The 18,501-nt window shown below is 38.6% G+C and overlaps 1 protein-coding gene across 3 annotated transcripts in view; it reads left to right on the forward strand.

Moving 5' to 3' along the window:
• KCND2 (potassium voltage-gated channel subfamily D member 2) overlaps window positions 1-18,501 on the forward strand; it is a 433,086-nt gene that overhangs the window by 2,580 nt on the left and 412,005 nt on the right. For 2 of the 3 annotated variants that reach the window (XM_073328186.1, XM_073328184.1), the window contains exon 2: window positions 568-1,745. In XM_073328186.1, coding sequence (XP_073184287.1) covers window positions 631-1,745 — 1,115 coding nt within the window. In that variant the 5' untranslated portion in view covers window positions 568-630. Of the gene's footprint in view, window positions 1-292; window positions 355-567; window positions 1,746-18,501 lie in introns of those variants that run through there. The other variant, XM_073328185.1, reaches the window with a different exon arrangement.

Here is an 18,501-nt window from a genome sequence, read left to right on the forward strand (position 1 = left end):
GCTCTGAATAGGGAAGGGGCGGCCGCCTTCGCCTGCCCACTCCCCTTCCAGCCGGGCCACTTAGCGTTGTGCAGAGCGGGAGGGGCTGGGGAGAAATTCTGCGGTAGCCCCCGGCTGGGAACTGTTTCGCGGCTGCCAGCGCCTCCCTCCTGCGCCCATTCCGCCGCCAGCGGCAGCTGCCTGGCTCCTCCGGCAGGAACAGGTGGGCGGAGAGTCGGGGTGGGCGCACATCGCTAGGGCAGAAAGATCTTCCCCTAGCTCCGGGTGGCTGGCCCTAGCTGGCTGCTGGGTGCACATCCTTCGCAGGCTGTGTCTGTATGCAACAGACGGACCTTTCTTCACAGGAACCAGCTGGTAGGGAGGGTGAGGTTTTTTTGGACACCAGTGCATGATGAATTTCCCAATACTCTGATTTATTATCTTAAGCCACTGGGAGGGAAAAGGGAGGAGACAAGACAAGTCTTTAAATAAATACTAATACTAATGAATAAATGAATAGTAATGTTCAGTACTTTGATATTGTGTGAGCATTTTTATTTATTCATTTTTTAAAAATTTATATTTTAGTGGCCAAGCCTAGATTGGCTCTGAAGTGATCCCTCAGCAGCAGCTGCACTAGCAGGTTGGACCATGGCAGCAGGAGTAGCAGCTTGGTTGCCATTTGCGCGGGCGGCAGCCATAGGATGGATGCCAGTGGCCACGAATCCCATGCCAGCTGCTCCCCGGCAGGAGAGAAAGCGAAGCCAGGACTCTCTGATTGTGTTGAACGTGAGTGGTACCCAGTTCCAGACATGGCAGGACACCCTGGAGCGCTACCCTGATACACTACTGGGCAGCTCGGAGCGGGACTTCTTCTACCATGCAGAGACACAGCAGTACTTTTTTGACCGGGATCCTGACATCTTCCGTCACATTCTCAACTTCTATCGTACAGGGAAGCTGCACTACCCCCGCCAAGAATGTATATCAGCATACGACGAGGAGCTGGCCTTCTTTGGCATCATCCCTGAGATCATAGGTGACTGCTGCTATGAGGAGTACAAGGATCGCCGACGTGAGAATGCTGAGCGCCTGCAGGATGATGCAGATCAGGATCATGCGGCTGAGAGTTCCCTGCCTTCCATGACAACTCGGGAGAGAATGTGGCGGGCCTTCGAAAATCCACACACAAGTACACTGGCCCTGGTCTTCTACTATGTCACTGGTTTCTTCATTGCTATCTCTGTCATTGCCAATGTGGTGGAGACAGTGCCCTGTGGGGTAAACCCTGGTCGCATCAAGGAGCTGCCCTGTGGGGAGCGCTATGCTGTGGCTTTCTTCTGCCTGGATACTGCCTGTGTCATGATCTTCACTGTTGAGTATCTGCTGCGTCTGGTGGCAGCCCCCAACCGCTACAAGTTTGTGCGCAGTGTCATGAGTGTTATTGATGTAGTGGCCATCATGCCCTATTACATTGGTCTGGTGATGACAGATAACGAGGATGTCAGTGGGGCCTTTGTGACACTGCGTGTCTTCCGTGTCTTCCGGATCTTTAAGTTTTCCCGCCACTCACAGGGGCTGCGCATCCTGGGTTACACGCTAAAAAGCTGTGCCTCGGAGTTGGGCTTTCTCCTCTTCTCACTGACCATGGCTATCATCATCTTTGCCACGGTCATGTTCTATGCAGAGAAAGGTTCATCGTCCAGCAAGTTCACCAGTATCCCTGCGGCCTTCTGGTACACCATCGTCACTATGACAACGCTGGGGTAAGTGCAGATTTGCTTTGGCAATGGCCAACATTTTAACAACTTTACTGTCACAAAAGAGCAAGTTTGATTTTAAAAACTTCATTAGAAAAAGTGGGAGTACCAGTATTTGTTACAAAAACTTTATAGACACAAGTGGGTGCTTTATACATTCTATTTTAAACCCATGTGAATAGGTAGGTGTAAAAGTGTTGCCAGAGGATAAACGTAAATAATTTATTACAGAATCAAAATTATATGTAGTTTCTTTACTCTTTGCTTTTGCAGATGGGACAGTTAGAGTATTTTTTGTAGTCTCCAGGAGGTGTCAGTGGGTCTTTAATGATGTGATATAAGTCCTAGAAAGATCCTTTACAATATTTGCTAATGTAGTGGCAATTAACAAAAGCGCCAAGATAATCTTACCATATAGAAAACAGTGTAGCTCTGCCATTTTGTTTGAACCAAAGTGATATATAGAAACAGACTTGGATACTATAAAGTCAGTCGAATTCACAAAAGCATAAGTAAAGCTTTAAACTTCACAAAGGCCAAACCTTGATCCCATTAAATCACTGGCAAAATTCCCTTTGACTTCAGTGGGACTAGGAATTGGCCAAAAGTGAATGACATGTGTCAACCTACATACACTTATGAAAGTGCCTGTGAAGCTGACTGAGAAAGTATGACTAACATGTGACTAATTTAATTCCAGTATATATGTTAAAAGTTGTTCTAGTTATAAATTAAACTTCCCAATAATTTGGAATTAAAATATATCACAGTTGACATTTAAGATCCAATGAGTTTTGGTGGTTAGTTAGGAGACTTCATTGTTTAAAAATGATATTTATATCATTGTAGCTGTTTATTCTATAGATAAGGTCATGGAAATGTATTTCTCTGTGATGCTAACAGATTTAGAAAGGTTGGTTAATTTGAGGAGGCAATTTGTCATTCTAGTCTTACTTCTGTGATATATAGCATGTTGTAATAGCTATTATATTGAATCTGAATAGGAGTTTATTCATTGTAAATTTCTAGTTCTTTTATGACTGGGCGTATTAAGAGACAAAACTTTTCTCTGTCACTAAGACCATCCTTTCATTAATCAAACCTTTCATCACATCTTATTTAAATTGTCTGGGTTTATGGAACATGCCTCTTTTTTTTACTTTACCAAAATGAAAGTAAACCTGTATAATGAATTAGTTTATTTATTACCTATTATCATAATCTAGATTTGAAAATCATGTAAAAAACTTTAAAGATAAAAGGGCTGTATTCTTCCATCAGTTTTTGTACAGAGCTTTTATCTTTAGTACAATATAACAAATGAAGATAAACACTGGAAATATTTCATGTGTCTTCTGGTATCGGTGTATAATGCCAGAAATGTGTTACAAGCTGTCATTGGTAACAAATTAAGGATTTGTTGTTATATTAGGTAAAATGCTCTTATTACTATAGTTTTTTAATACTGTTACATTATTAATTATTATCTAACCTGTCGATAATTTCAGCAAAATCAGTCATGATCAATTAACATCACTGAGAACATTTACCACTGGAGATGAAATAACAAATGTAGGAGCTGATCTGTATTTGCTTATAATAACTGATATCTCTTCGATAATTAAGGTAGTCAGTATTGGTTGGTAGTACTTGTCCAAGGTACTGAACAGTACATTGTTGTTAACAGTTTATGTCCACCTTGTAATTGTCTATGTTTCTGATATAGGAGCCTGTTTGGCACTGGTAGGAAAAAATAAATAAGAAGTGTATTATGTCATGATTCTAGATTATAAAAGTATTTTAGACTGGGTAATGTTATCAAAGCACCTAAGTGATTTAGGAATCCAAATGTCATTGGAAACTAGTGAGACTTTGGATTCAATTTTCAAAAATTTTCAAAAATTCAATTTTCAAAAAAATTGGATTTAGGGTCCTAATTCACTTAGGCTAGATTTTTACAGGGATTTAGGTGCTTGAGGATGCAGGTAGAAACACAGTAGGATTTTTCAAAAGGATTTAGGTACTTAACTCCCATTGGTTTCAAGAGGCCACTTAATAGGTGTTCTGTGACAGAATTTGTAAAGAGGCATTCTGGTAAGGGGCCTAAAAATTAGGAGGAATAATTCTCATGTGTAATCTCTATGACCCAGCAACAAGATCTGTGCATTCTATTTGTGCTACTGCCATGCAGAAGCTGCATAGGACCACTGCTGGACAAAATACATGTTCCAAATACATGTACATATAGGGGCTAGATTCACTTTAGGCACCTAAATCCCAGAATCAGTCCCACGGGGATTTACATAACCCCCAGTCAGCCACTGCTGAATCCCATAGCACCTAAACTCTCTCAGTGCCTAAGTTCCTTAGGCACCTATATTTCTGCCTCTGAGCATACAAACTGCAGTGACATACACGGTGTCTCCATGTCCAAGCCCCAGCACAATGTACAATGAGGGGGAAGTTAAGCATTCCTCTGTCTAACTTGCTTGTGGGACCCAATCTGGCAATCATGCTCAGGACTCACCTACTAGATCAGTCCCAAGTAGGCAAGTTTACACAAAAGGCGGGGTTGGTTGTGGGGGTAAAAAGGAGAAGGAGGAGGACCACCTCTCTCATAACTTTTAGCCCAGTGGTAGGGACTCACCTGGGAGACCTGTGGTTTAAGTCTCCCCTCCACCTGATGGGGCAAAGAGATTTGAACAGGGATCTGCTACCGCTCAGATGAGTGCCCTAGCCAGTGGACTATGGGATAATCTGATGTGGGGTCTCTCAGGGTCTTTCTACAGTGAAATTAGACATCTACAGCTGGCCCATATCAGCTGACTCTGGCCCGTGGGGCTCAGGCTCTCTTTGGCCTAATGACTCTTTCATTATTTATTTCCTTCCCTCTTTCCCCACCCTCCACATGCCAGTTTCTTGCAAAAATGGTATAGGTACCTAATTCCAAGAGAGGGTTGGCAGCTGAGAATCCCAAGCAGAGGGAGGTGCCTCCCTTCAGGCTGGACTTAGATGCCTATCTCTGAGAGAGGGGTAGGGTTTAGCATGCACTTCTCAGCACCTCCTGCTGGTTAGTTTAGGTAGGAGCCACCTAGCCTAATGGCTTGTGTGAATCCCACTCTGAGGTACCTGTCTCTCCTCATTCATTGTATAGGGAGTCAAGGTGCTGAATTCAGACTTTGCAAATTCCAGTGATAAAGGTTAGGCATGGTGATATTCAACATCCCTACACCTATGTTCCTTTGTGAATCTAGCCCTTACATGCCATTTGGGGGATAGCTGCACAGTCATCCTGAATTTGGCCATTAACATTTACGATAACACATAATTCTGGAGAAGTTTTAAGCAGCATGTTAACTGAATAATGTTGTCCTTTTAATAATATCTTGTTAGCCACGTAAAGATTGTGATTAAATGTTAAATAGTGATGTATAACTTGAGAAGCATAAAAGGCTCAGAACTCTTCTCAGTTTGATAGAGTAAGTGCAGGAAAAGAGAGGAAAGTTACAAGGGAAAAAGAGTAAAGATCAGTGAAAGTTTATTGTTATTTTTTCTAGTAACTTGGATTAGGGATTAGACCCTGCCACCCTTACTTGGGCTACACTCCCATTAATTTAAATTTGAAGTTTTGTTTGAATAAGGACTGCAGAAACTGGTCTTACATGAACCAAGTTCTTCACCTAGGAACAAAACTAGCTGAACTTGCTTATATTTTAGAGGATCACTGGCCCAACAAGTTATCTGAAATGTTATAAAATTGTAGGAAAGCTAATGCTAAATAATAGACTAACTTTATTTGAGTTTTGAAGACTGGATATTGTCCTTACAATTTGTGAGATAGCTACGGTATTGAGTGTCAACCTTAGCAATTTGGGTAGTTATCTTGGAAGCACAGCCATATTTCTCAGTTCTGCATAAGTGGTAAGCAAGTAAACCATCTTTTAAAAACACAGATTACATTTTTCTCTGTAGAATGCCAGTGACTTCAACTATTGCTACACGTACAGACTTGTACTCCAAGTACATCACAACTATTAACTCTCCTCAACTCCAGATATCACAGTGGAAAGGGTTGTACGTGAGGTGTAGTTATACCAAAAATAAAATAAAAAATGAAAGGACAAATGTAGTTCTAGGAGTAGAACACGTGCTCACAAACAAGCTGAGAAATGTGCATTAAAGTTTCAAGTCAATATTTTAGTGATTTTTCACGATACTACTACTTTGGCTCTATAAACCATGAAAGTCCTTGGCCGTTCTCACAATTTGCCGCCCCCCCCTTCTGTTATGGGTTTGCTTGTTTCATCTGCATCAGTTTTAATTATAGAAAAAGGTTACAAGTGAGACAGAGGTGAGTAACAAGCACAGGGAAAAGCAGAAGGAGGTTGTAGAGATGTGGGGAGGAGGGTTCAAGCTGGCAATAAGGACCAGAGAAGCTTGGGGCCAGCAGCACAAATGAGGCACAAAGGACAAGCAGCTGTAGGGTAGGAATGGAGTCAGAGCAAGAACTGAGGTCTATTGAAACTGAGGCTGACAGATTTACACAGGTGCTTATCAGACACGCACAACTACAATGACTGAATTCTGCCACTTTCTGCTGTAATCCCCTAATTTACTGGTTTTCTTCCTGGCGCTGCTATAGCCAACAAATGAGCTGGAGAAGCTTGGGCCAAGTTTTAGTGGAGTGGGAGTGTATGTTTGTAGATCATACAGCAGTATTTGTACAAATGTATATATGCTGTTATATATTGTGCTTTAAATAAAGAATGTATTGATCTTTTGTGACTGGTTCAAAAACAATGACACAGGCATATGAAATAGTACCTTCATATTTATGGGCATGACATTATATAGTTTTGTCAGATCATATAGCACATCAATAGGTGAATTATAGACTTTGTGGAGGGCTATTTAAAAATGAGGAAATTGATTTTTTGCTTTCATAATGTAAACTAGATGTACAAAAGAAAGTAACAAACAGTTCCATTAATTATTATTATTAATTTATTCATGTGCTAAGCATCTTACAAAAGATTCCCTGCCCTGAAGAGTTTACAGTCTACTAGATGACATGATGATGTAACATGAGAAAGCTACAAATAACAGATCAGGGAATAGGATGATGGGTCTAATGCTATTCTACACCTGCTACTTCCATCCCCTACCTTCATCATTTACCTCCCATTCCTTTCAGGTCCTTGAAGTATGCTTCCTTTAGTTCTTTTCTCCTCACAACGCTGTTCTCTATAGTCCTCCAAGCTCTGATTTTCACTATGGGCTTTCTGTGTTCCTCTATTCCCGCTCCCTTATCCACAGCCTGGGCAAATTTAACTTCCACATGAAAGACCCCTCTGACTTTTGCTTTCATTTGTGTCCTCTCCCTAGCTTCCTCATTCAGCTGCCAGAACTGGATCAAATCCTCCATTCATCACCATTGTCATTCTCCTGACCTAATCTTTACCCATAATGGTTCACTCTCTGACCTTTTCTTGATGAATTGCCTCTTTACAATCATCACATAATCTCCTTCAGCAATGCACAATTCATACCTGATCTACACACTATCCTGTGTTCTTTCTGTGACCTCCAAGCAGTCAATGTCTCCTGTGTCTCTGATCTTTGTCTGCTCAGAAATACCCAAATATCAAAAATAAAGAACCAATAGTTAAGTAAAAATACAAAATGAGAGCACAATCCTGCAAACCCCTACATCATGAGTAGTTTCATTAAAGCCTATGGGACTACTCATGGGAGTGAGGGCTATTCATGTGAGAAAAGATTTGCAGAATTGGATCCTTATTTCTGTATTTTTACTTAACTAGTTGTTTCTTTTAGTATTTGTATGCTTGATATTTTTTCAAGTCTGTTTCAAATTGAATTTTTCTATTTTTGTGTACAATCTTGTGATGGTGCTAGACTCTGTCCTTCCCATTTTATGTATTCTAGCTATTCAGATCCCATTGTGAAAAAAATAGATCAAAACATCTAATGTATTTGCAAAGTGTAATATAACCACCTTCAAAGTATGTTACTTGATATTCAAAATGGGCTCCAGAGAAAATATGAAGTATTTGAAAATAAGGGTCAGTTTGGTGGCAATGAAAACAATTTTTGTTTATTTGCTAATAAAAAGATGCTTAAAATTGCATTGTGCTATTGGATGCCTTGTTAGGAAACAGAAGTCATTATATCTGCTTTAGTTCTCTTCAGATAGGTCAACTTGCATGACTAAAAGATCATGCAGATTTCTTAAAGGGAAGGAACATTGTTTACTTCATGCAGTTTCCCTGGAGCATGAATTTCTTTACCACAGATACAAGCATGGATGTGGTGGGAAGATGAGTTTTCTGTTGAGAATCTCATTTATTTACTTCTTTTGGTGGAAACAGATGGAATTTGGTTTTCTTGTAGTTACTGTGAGTCAAGAATAACAACACTTGGGTTGGTGCTGAGGAGGTGGCAATAACAAAATATATGCCAGTAGTACCCTGTAAGTGTATAAATTGACATGAAGAATGATCACCACTGACATCTGATTTATTGATTATAGCCCATCATATGAACGGGCCTCAGCTAGTAATGCGAATATGAACTATATGAATGGTTTGACTGAAGTGATAAAAATCCAGGCATTTCAAATTGCCTGGTGACACAAGAGTTAACTCAAACCATTGTGAACTTCTGTACCCCTGCCCAACAAGACATGTTTATAGGGTTTTTTTCCCAGCATTTTCATTGTAAATATTTTTATAGTATCTATAAATACAGTAGTAGAGATAGCGGTGCTACATATGAAGCTGTCTGGGAAACAAAATTGTAGTACTGAATACAGAAACTGGTAAAAGAGCTCAAAATCCATCTGAAATCTTGTTGTTATAGAAAACATTTCATAAACACAAGAAAAGACCCTCAATTTACTTTATTTATTTTCCATAATAAACATTTGAAATAATAAAAATCTATGGGCCTGTTTCTCATTTTATTGAAATTTTATCCCATATAATCCCGTTACTTCTCGTTTACCCCAAAAAAAATGAGAGGAGAATTGGATTCTATAAGTCATAAACTGACTCTTTGTTTAAAAGAAGACATATAAAATACAAACCCAAAGACATAATTTAGATTCAGGTGCAGATTCAAGTTTCATCAGTTATCTGACAGCAAAGTTGACACAGTGCTAGAAAAGGTCCTATATATTTCTGTACCTATCATTCATCAGGCGGTGAATGAGAACACTGATTTTTATTTAAGACATAATCTATAAAACAGTTTTCCTTCACTTCTTATGAAGTGGAGAAAATATTTTTAAATGCCTAGACTGTGCATTAGAATGATAGCTCTATGTTCGGTTACATTTCTCTGAAACAATAATAATTACCATGCTTGGACTGTCACCTGTATTGCAATTACTGGTCAAATTCTATCAGTGGATCTGCAGTACATGGCTTAACTAACATCGTTTCTGGCTGCAATATATGAATGAGAATCTCTCATACTCCAAATAATATTTCTATAATCACCTTGTTTGGTATTAAATGAATAGATCTAAAAAAAGGAGCATTTTGACAAAAAAAGGAGCATTTTTACCACAGTGCAATGAGAAGTTATATTATTTTTTCCCAAACTGGCTTAAATAAGGGTCAGTTAAGGTGACAAACATATTCTGCCTTTTAAGTAGAACAACTGAAGTGCAACAGATGTGAGAAGCATAAGAGAGATTGCTGGACACAAGTCTTCACGTATATACTTACTGACATAGGGTCAAAATCAAAACATTAGCACATATAAAATTATGTGGCTTCTGGAAGATTCCCTGAAAGATTTTAGCTCAATTTAAATAGTAATAACCATAATTAATAATAACAATTGATAATTAGTAACTAGTAATTAATAAATAATAATACATACTAACTAATAAAGAGTGTCTTGAGACAGAGATAACTCAGAACCATCAAATTGCAGACTTGCTAAAGGGAAATACATTAGTTTCTTCACACCAGCACAATGGCATTTCAAGAGATAAGAAGCAGCTTGTAGCAGAGATCCCCAGATCTCTGGAAGGGATACCGATACCTTAATGGTCTAAATATCCAGATCTGAAAGTTCATCTGCACCCTACAAACCCATACTCAAATAGCAGCAGTTTTAACACTTCCTATTTCTAAAAGCTGATAAAATAATCATAACATATTATTGTGGCTGTATGAGATCGTAAAAGCCAAGTTCTGTCTATGTGACTATTAAAGATCCAGAGGCGCTTTTCATAAGAGCAGTGCAGTGGTTTGCTCTGAGGTCCTTGATAAAACAATATTTCCTTTCTCACATTGCTGTGTAGCATACTGTGCACTGGTTGGCTACAACCCTCCATCCCTGAGGTGTGAGCATTCCCAGGGTTCTGTATGCATGCTCTTAATTTGAGCCTGATCCTGCACCACTGAAGTAAATGGGAGATTTTTCATTGGCTTCAACAGGGGCAGGATCCAAGCCATTGTGAAGATGGAAGATGCTGTAAAAATATTACTATGAATAATCTCATATTTATGTAATTTGTAATATATGGTCATGCCCACATTTCCAAATCTGGGCCCAGATCCTTCAAAGTGATACATGCGAGTAGTCCCTTACAGCTGATTGGACTCCCACTGGAGTCAATGAGACAACTTATGAGCAAAAGGATCCTCCTGCATGGATCAGATTGCAGGATCAGAGTGCTGTGAGCCAGATTTTAAAGATATTTAGGTGCCTAAAGACACAGGGAGACACATAGTGGGGTTTTCAAAGGTGCCTCACTGCCACTGAAATCAAAGGGAATTATGTGCCTAAGCAGCTAGCTGCATTTTAGGTGCCTAAAGGCTTTTAAAAATCATACCCTTACTTTAGGTTAAGCACCTAAACCCATACTTAAGAACCTAAATAAATGACCTGATTTTCAGAGCACCAGCTGCTGGTATAGAAATAAATGGGATTTACAAGTGCTCAGCATTTGTGAAAATTAACATTTCTTATGTTCCTATGACGTTAGCAAAGCAGAAAATTGTGTATGTGTGTGATATTTTTTATTTCATTTTTTTAGGAAAGGGAGGTAGATAGTTTAACAAGTAAAAGAGGGGAAATAACTTAGAGATTTTTCTAAAGGCAAAATCTTCTCTTTGATTTTTAATTTTTGCAGTAATTTTCTGTAATTGATAATTTAGCAAGAAGATAATTGTAAGTATTAATTTTGTTATTCAAGTTTTACAAATTCTTGTTTGTTATTCTTGAACCAATTAAAATGTTTTCCAGTAACTAACTGCAACATTTTAAAATGGAGCGTATGCAAGTATCCAGTTTTGAAAACTGTCATAGCCTGAAGATCTGATTGACTTCAGTGAGATCAGAATTTGGTTTAGAGACAGTAATTTTAATGAAAGGTCCAGCACAAGCACTTACATGATTGTTGTTACTTTTTGTTACTTCTGAGTTTTGGAAAATATTGTGGGCTAATCCATGTGGAAGACTCTTTCAAGTTATCATTTGTGACCATGGCCTTCCAGGAATTCTTTGTGAGGGGATGAATCTCAACCCATCCTAATTGTGCCAGCCTGTAACATTAGCTAGTAATTTACCCCCTACTAATTTCTTTTGAATCTCTATTGTTAGCTTCCTCCAGTAAGCCAAACCAGAAGGATTTTCTATACAAGAAAGGGCACTTAATTTATTTTCAGTTTTATTTTTATCAATCTCTTTTTTTTCCCTAAAAGAGGGAAACATATTATCATGTTTGAAACTTTACTTTCCATTTCTGTAACCTGCATCTATATCACCTGTAGCCGGTTAACAATTTCTTGAACTTCCTTATCAGTTGTGGGCAACAACTACTGCACTGTGCTGGGCTATTTAGGAATAAAGTGGATGGATAGATTACATGGTGGATTACAGTGGCAACATGCTGGTTCCTAAGCTCTCCTGCTTCCCACAGTGGGCAGAGGGGTTGAAGATGTGTTCCCCTGATCAAACTGTGAACAAAAGTTTGTTTTATGAAGTCTCATCTTTCGTTGAATGAAAAATAAGAGGTTTAAAAATGAGTCTCTTTGTATTGAAGGTACAGTAAAGTTAAGAAATCCCTGTGTTTTTAGGAGAAGCTTCCTTATTAATTTACACAGAGAATTATTCTGGATTGATTTAGGGGATTTTCATTTTATAAGCTTTTTGGAATGGGTTTGACTATATTGATTACTCATTTACATCAATAAATCAAATCCAGTTGAGACAAAGATAATAAGAAGTAAGGACAGAGTGGAATAGGTAAGCAGAAGCTACATATACCAGATGGTAGATAGACAAGTTAGGGGTGTTTAAATAATTCAGATAATAAAAACAACCAAGTCATGTTATAATATTTATTAGATGTATTGTAATGAACGAAGTTAATTTTTGTGTGTTAAAACAACTGCAGTGGAGAATTTAGTTAACCTATAATCAGTAGAATTGTTCTTTTTTACCTTTGGGCATAAGACCTCACAAAAATACAAACAATATTCAGACAGAAAGTTAAGAATAAACATATTTACAAATTGCCTTAGTGGTTAGAAGAACTAGATTTTCATTACCTGACGCATGAAAATGCAGTAAAGGCAGAAAAGGCCCTTGATTTGAGTTGCTAGGAGAAGCCTCAAAAAGGCCAATAAGATTTTGGCTTATTTCAAAAGAAACATACCTCTAGGGATACGGTGCTATCAATAAAGCATTACCTACACTAATTTTGGAGTACAATACCCCAGTTTTGGTTTATATGAAGAGAGAGGAGGCAACTGGATTACCTCCTTGTGATTAGAAGCATCCACAACCTTAGTTTCCTGTCTGACAAGTAGTTTCCTGCTCAATGACCACATTGAAAAGGTCCTCTACTTCCAGGGTAAACTGAAGTCCAGACACAACAAGAAGGCTTCCAAACAAGACCTTTGCCCTCCCTGTGCCATAGCCCTTCCCCTTGGTTGTGAAGATACAACCCCACAATCTTTAAGTAGTATCTTATTAAATCAATGTTCAGTTGTAAACTTTTGAAAGAACAACCACAGCATTTTGTTCAGAGTTACGAACAATTCAGAGTTACAAACAACCTCCACTCTCGAGTTCATAACTCTGAGGTTCTACTGTTCTGGGAACCTGCATTAACATTGACCCTATACCAAAAGAGATAGTAGGGATATCAGCACATACTACTGCTGCTTCTCTTTCAGTTCTTAGGTGCTTGAATCTTGACAGATCTTTACAGGAATAGAAGGATTGTTCAGACAGATTGTTTCTGAATTTGGAGGGATTTTTTTTAGCACTTTTCTGATATCTACAGAAACAAAGTGGGAGTGGGGGAGAGGAAGTGGAACTGTGTAGTGTCACTAGAGAAAAAATATTTTAGCTAACCACTTCATTAGAAATAAAGAAACAGAGAAAAACAGTGCTGTAAATCTGAACTGCTTGTTTTACAAGCAAGCAACCTGCTAGTGACAGATTGATAATATGATGTGGAAGAGAAATACATTTTTTTCTCATATTTTGTTTACTATGGTGTTAAAAACTGATAGTTTATTTACTAATTCTGTTTACATAATGTCAAGGTTCCTCCCCCACTCTGAACTCTAGGGTACAGATGTGGGGACCTGCATGAAAAACCTCCTAAGCTTATCTTTACCAGCTTAGGTCAAAACTTCCCCAAGGTACAAAATATTACACCCGTTATCCTTGGACTGGCCGCTACCACCACCAAACTAATACTGGTTACTGGGGAAGAGCTGTTTGGACGCGTCCTTCCCCCCAAAATACTTCCCAAAACCTTGCACCCCACTTCCTGTACAAGGTTTGGTAAAAAGCCTCACCAATTTGCCTAGGTGACTACAGACCCAGACCCTTGGATCTTAAGAACAATGAACAATCCTCCCAACACTTGCACCCCCCCTTTCCTGGGAAATGTTGGATAAAAAGCCTCACCAATTTGCATAGGTGACCACAGACCCAAACCCTTGGATCTGAGAACAATGAAAAAGCATTCAGTTTTTTACAAGAAGACTTTTAATAAAAAATAGAAGTAAATAGAAATAAAGAAATCCCCCCTGTAAAATCAGGATGGTAGATATCTTACAGGGTAATTAGATTCAAAAACATAGAGAACCCCTCTAGGCAAAACCTTAAGTTACAAAAAAGATACCCAGACAGAAATAGTTATTCTATTCAGCACAATTCTTTTCTCAGCCATTTAAAGAAATCATAATCTAACACATACCTAGCTAGATTACTTACTAAAAGTTCTAAGACTCCATTCCTGGTCTATCCCCGGCAAAGACCCAGCATACAGACAGACACAGACCCTTTGTTTCTCTCCCTCCTCCCAGCTTTTGAAAGTATCTTGTCTCCTCATTGGTCATTTTGGTCAGGTGCCAGCGAGGTTACCTTTAGCTTCTTAACCCTTTACAGGTGAGAGGAGTTTTCCCCTGGCAAGGAGAGATTTCAAAGGGGTTTACCCTTCCCTTTATATATATGACACATAATTTGATCAAAGCTCTAAAATATAAAAAAATACCAAGAGCTTTTAAATTTGTTTTAAAAAAGTTCTGCTTTCTAGATTTCCTGCCAGCCTATGAACTACATTTTCAATTCAGCAGCTAGGATTTTGTTCAAGCAACTCTTGATATCACTTATGGATATTTCTCATAAAAAACTGTCAAAAGCTCTGTCCATTGACATGCAAGTTAATAGTAGATCTGGTCAGGAATTTTTAGACAAAATGTTTTTTTATTGGAAAATGTCAGTTCATTGAAACCATAATCATTCGGGAGAAAGGGCCAGTTTCAATGAATTTCTTATTTGGAAAAGTTTAAAAAGAGTTGAAATTGTCAAAATGTCCCACTTCAACATTTTCAAAATGAAAATGTTCATTGTTTCTGGTTGAAATTACTTTTCGTTTAGAAATTGAATTTATAGTAATAAAATGTAATAAAAAGAAAATAAAAATGTTTGAAATCAAAACAGAACATTTTAATTGAGCCAATTCAAACTTTTTTTTGGGGGGGGGTTTGGTTTGTGAAATTTTTTGAAATTTTGACTTTTGTTACAGTTTGGGACAAGAACACATTTTGAAATGTTGACAGTTCTCACAGGATGGGAAAACCACTTCCTGCCTAGCTCTAGTCAATAGAGAGAGTCTCACTGACACCAGTGGGGTTTGGCTTAAATTCAGATTGAGGAAACAAACAGACTATCTAAAGCAAAAGTGTTTTGTAAGCGTGTGAACAAAAATGTTCACATGAAGAACTGATAAGTGTAATGAAAAGGGTTTCTATTGCAACAAAGAATCAGAGGAACTAAGAATGATGCTAGATTTTCAGAAATCTGAGACCTGCATCAGGAAAAGCTTGGTGAAAAACCTGGCTTTTAATCACAACTTTAAAGTGCATAAGTTTTGCAAATATTTATCTGACCATACTCATATGCTTGTGGGCCCTAGTCTGCAAAGTGTTGAGAAAACCTGTGAGGTTCTGAGCATGCACAACTGATTAGGTTTTCAGTGGGAGGTGAAGGCATTCAGTGTCTGCTGGGAGAGTTCAACAACTTGAGGAATCAAGTCCTATAACCCTGATCCAAAGCCCTTCGGAGTCAGACAGAGTCTTTCCTTGGACTCCACTGGGCTTTGAATCAGGCCCCTATATGAACATGGCTGCCAGGATGATGGCTTGAACAGCATTGACTATTTGGGTTGTCAGAAGCCCAAGAGTTTTAAACCAAACTCTTCAAAGTAGTGGCAGCACAGCTGAGATCTCTATTGGTAACATGGATCTTTGTCAATTTAGGTGACATCATCATTCATAGATTTACCATGGAAGGCAACCAACAGAGCTCTGTTCTCTCTGCTGAAGCAGAGTTTATCATCAGTGGAAAAAATTGATAAATGGTTCCAATTCATAATATAACAGACTGTCTCTGCAAATTACCAAGAGGAGGTGGTTCATTGTGGCCAGCAAGTAACACAGTCTCTCTTCTGGTAATTTAGGTAATTTAGTCATATACGGGACTCTTTTTCAGGGTCAAAAATTGGTAATAATGGACACCTGTTGGGAAACTCACTCAAACTTCATGACTGCACAAAAATGATGGGTGGAGTAAGAGAAAAACATCAAAAATAAATTCTTTCCTAAGCTTAGAGCAGTCTAGTTAACTTACCTGAACTTTCAGGGATCCTTGAAAGGACATCACATGATAATACTGTCAGACAACATCACAGCTATAAGCCTGGTCAATACACACTTTTTTTTACTGGCGTGACCGTGCTTGTTGGGGTGTGATTATTTTAAACCAAAATATTTATACCAGTACAATACCTAGTATGAAAGCAGTTATATCAGTATAAAGGTGCCTTATACTGGTATATCTTATTTTCCTTCCCATATGGGATTAGCTGTAAAGCATCTTTATACTGATATAACTGTATCCACGCAAAGGAGTTGTACCACTTTAAGTATACCGGTATACTAGACTTTTATGTGTAGACAGGCCTATAGGTTATATAAACAGACACATAGGACCAAACATTTGGTTTACCATCAGGGACAATCAAGTAATCGATGAGCAGAAAATATAGCGTTCTAAGATCTGTACATATCAAAGGCACTTAGAATTGTATGAACTGATAAGCTTTTTTTGTTTTCTGCAAAATGGGAAATTACTGCCTAGGAAGGAGTACTGTGGAAAGGGATCTGGGAGGTCATAGTGGACCACAAGCTAAATATGAGTCAACAGTGTAACGCTGTTGCAAAAAAAGCTAACATCATTCTGAGATGTATTAGCAGGTGTGTTGTAAGCAAGACATGAGAAGTAATTCTTCCGCTCTACTCAGTGCTGATTAGGTCTCAACTGGAGTATTGTGTCCCGTTCTGGGTGCCACATTTCAGGAAGGATGTAGACAAATTGGAGAGAATCCAGAGAAGAGTGACAAAAATTATTAAAGGTCTAGAAAACATAACCTATGAGGGAAGATTGAAAAAATTTGGGTTTCTTTAGTCTGGCAAAGAGAAGACCGAGGGGGAACACGATAACAGTTTTCAAGTACGTAAAAGGTTGTTGCAAGGATGAGGGAGAAAAAATGGAATTTTTTGACCTCTGAGGATAGGGCAAGAAGCAATGGGCTTAAATTGCAGCAAGGGAGGTTTAGGTTGGACATTAGGAAAAACTTCGTAACTGTCAGGGTGGTTAAAAACTGAAATAAATTGCCTCGGGAGGTTGTGGAATCTCCATCATTGGAGATTTTTAAGATCAGGTTAGACAAACACTTGTCTAGGTAATACTTAGTTCTGCCATGAGTGCAGGGGACTGGACTAGATGACCTCTCGAGGTCCCGTCCAGTGCTATGATTCTATGATTAAGATCACTGTGATTGTGAAAAGGATCCTATTTTTGTATCCTACTCCCATTAAGAATGGCCACTATTTTAAGAAACTGTTTTGTGACGAATTCATATATTGGTATGTCTACAGAATTTTTGATCTGAGAGAATGAAAAATCTCCAGTGCTCTGGAAATCATGGAAGAAGAGCTGACAGGCTGTAGTTTTTATTTACAAATCATGAAATGTTGCAGCATTATAAATGCAAATAAATTACATCAATAAGCAGGCTCTCTGCATATTAACAATTGAAGTTTTGGAATAGCCTTCCAAGGGAAGCAGTGGGGGCAAAAGATCTATCTGGCTTTAAGATTAAACTCGATAAGTTTATGGAGGAGATGGTATGATGGGGTAACATGGTTTTGGTAATTAAATATTCATGGTAAATAGGCCCAACGGCCTGTGATGGGCTATTAGATGGGGTGAGATCCGAGTTACCCAGGAAAGAATTTTCTGTAGTATCTGGCTGATGAATCTTGCTCATATGCTCAGGGTTTAGCTGATCGCCATATTTGGGGTCGGGAAGGAATTTTCCTCCAGGGCAGATTGGAAGAGGCCCTGGAGGTTTTTCGCCTTCCTCTGTAGCATGGGGCACGGGTCACTTGCTGGAGGATTCTCTGCTCCTTGAAGTCTTTAAACTACGGTTTGAGGACTTCAATAGCACAGATATAGGTGTGAGGGTGAAGTTCAGTGGCCTGGGTTGTGTAGGAGGTCAGACTGGATGATCATAGTGGTCCCTTCTGACCTAAATATATATGAATCTATGATTTGTGAGAGTAAAAGCCTTGATTATTAGAAACTAACCATATAATATATGCCTAAATGAGTGTTGTAAACCAACACAAAGCACCTGTGGTCATCTTCATCCTAGCATTTTCCATTGACTAGAAATTTTTTATTTGTGGCGATTATTTTCTTAATAGTGGTTTCACAGATGGGAAATCAGCCAACAGAAAATCCATATTGTAGCTTCCATGAAAGAGTTATTCTATACATCTTACTTTCCTTCTTTCATGCCGAAGAAAAACACACCCCCACACCCCCTTTCGCCCCCCCCCCCCCACATAGATTCTAGGAAAGTATTAGGGATTTACCCTCAAATGAACACAGGACATTTGCAAATCTACAGATTTACTTGTATTTCATCCAATTTTTTAGGTTTAAAGATCAGAGTCCAGTCTGCATAATAATGTAATGCAGCTTAATTCTTCATAACTGTTCCTTATTTCCCATTCCAAAATGTCTTGCATAAGATTATTTCTTCTAACCATAATGTCTGATCAACAAGACAAATGCTGTGCCCTATTCACTCAGGAAGATATCATCTGCTGAGGAGGTTGCCTAAGACCTTTAA

The sequence above is a fragment of the Lepidochelys kempii genome, chromosome 1 (genome assembly GCF_965140265.1).
Source record: "Lepidochelys kempii isolate rLepKem1 chromosome 1, rLepKem1.hap2, whole genome shotgun sequence".
In the NCBI taxonomy this organism is placed as follows: Eukaryota; Metazoa; Chordata; order Testudines; family Cheloniidae; genus Lepidochelys; species Lepidochelys kempii.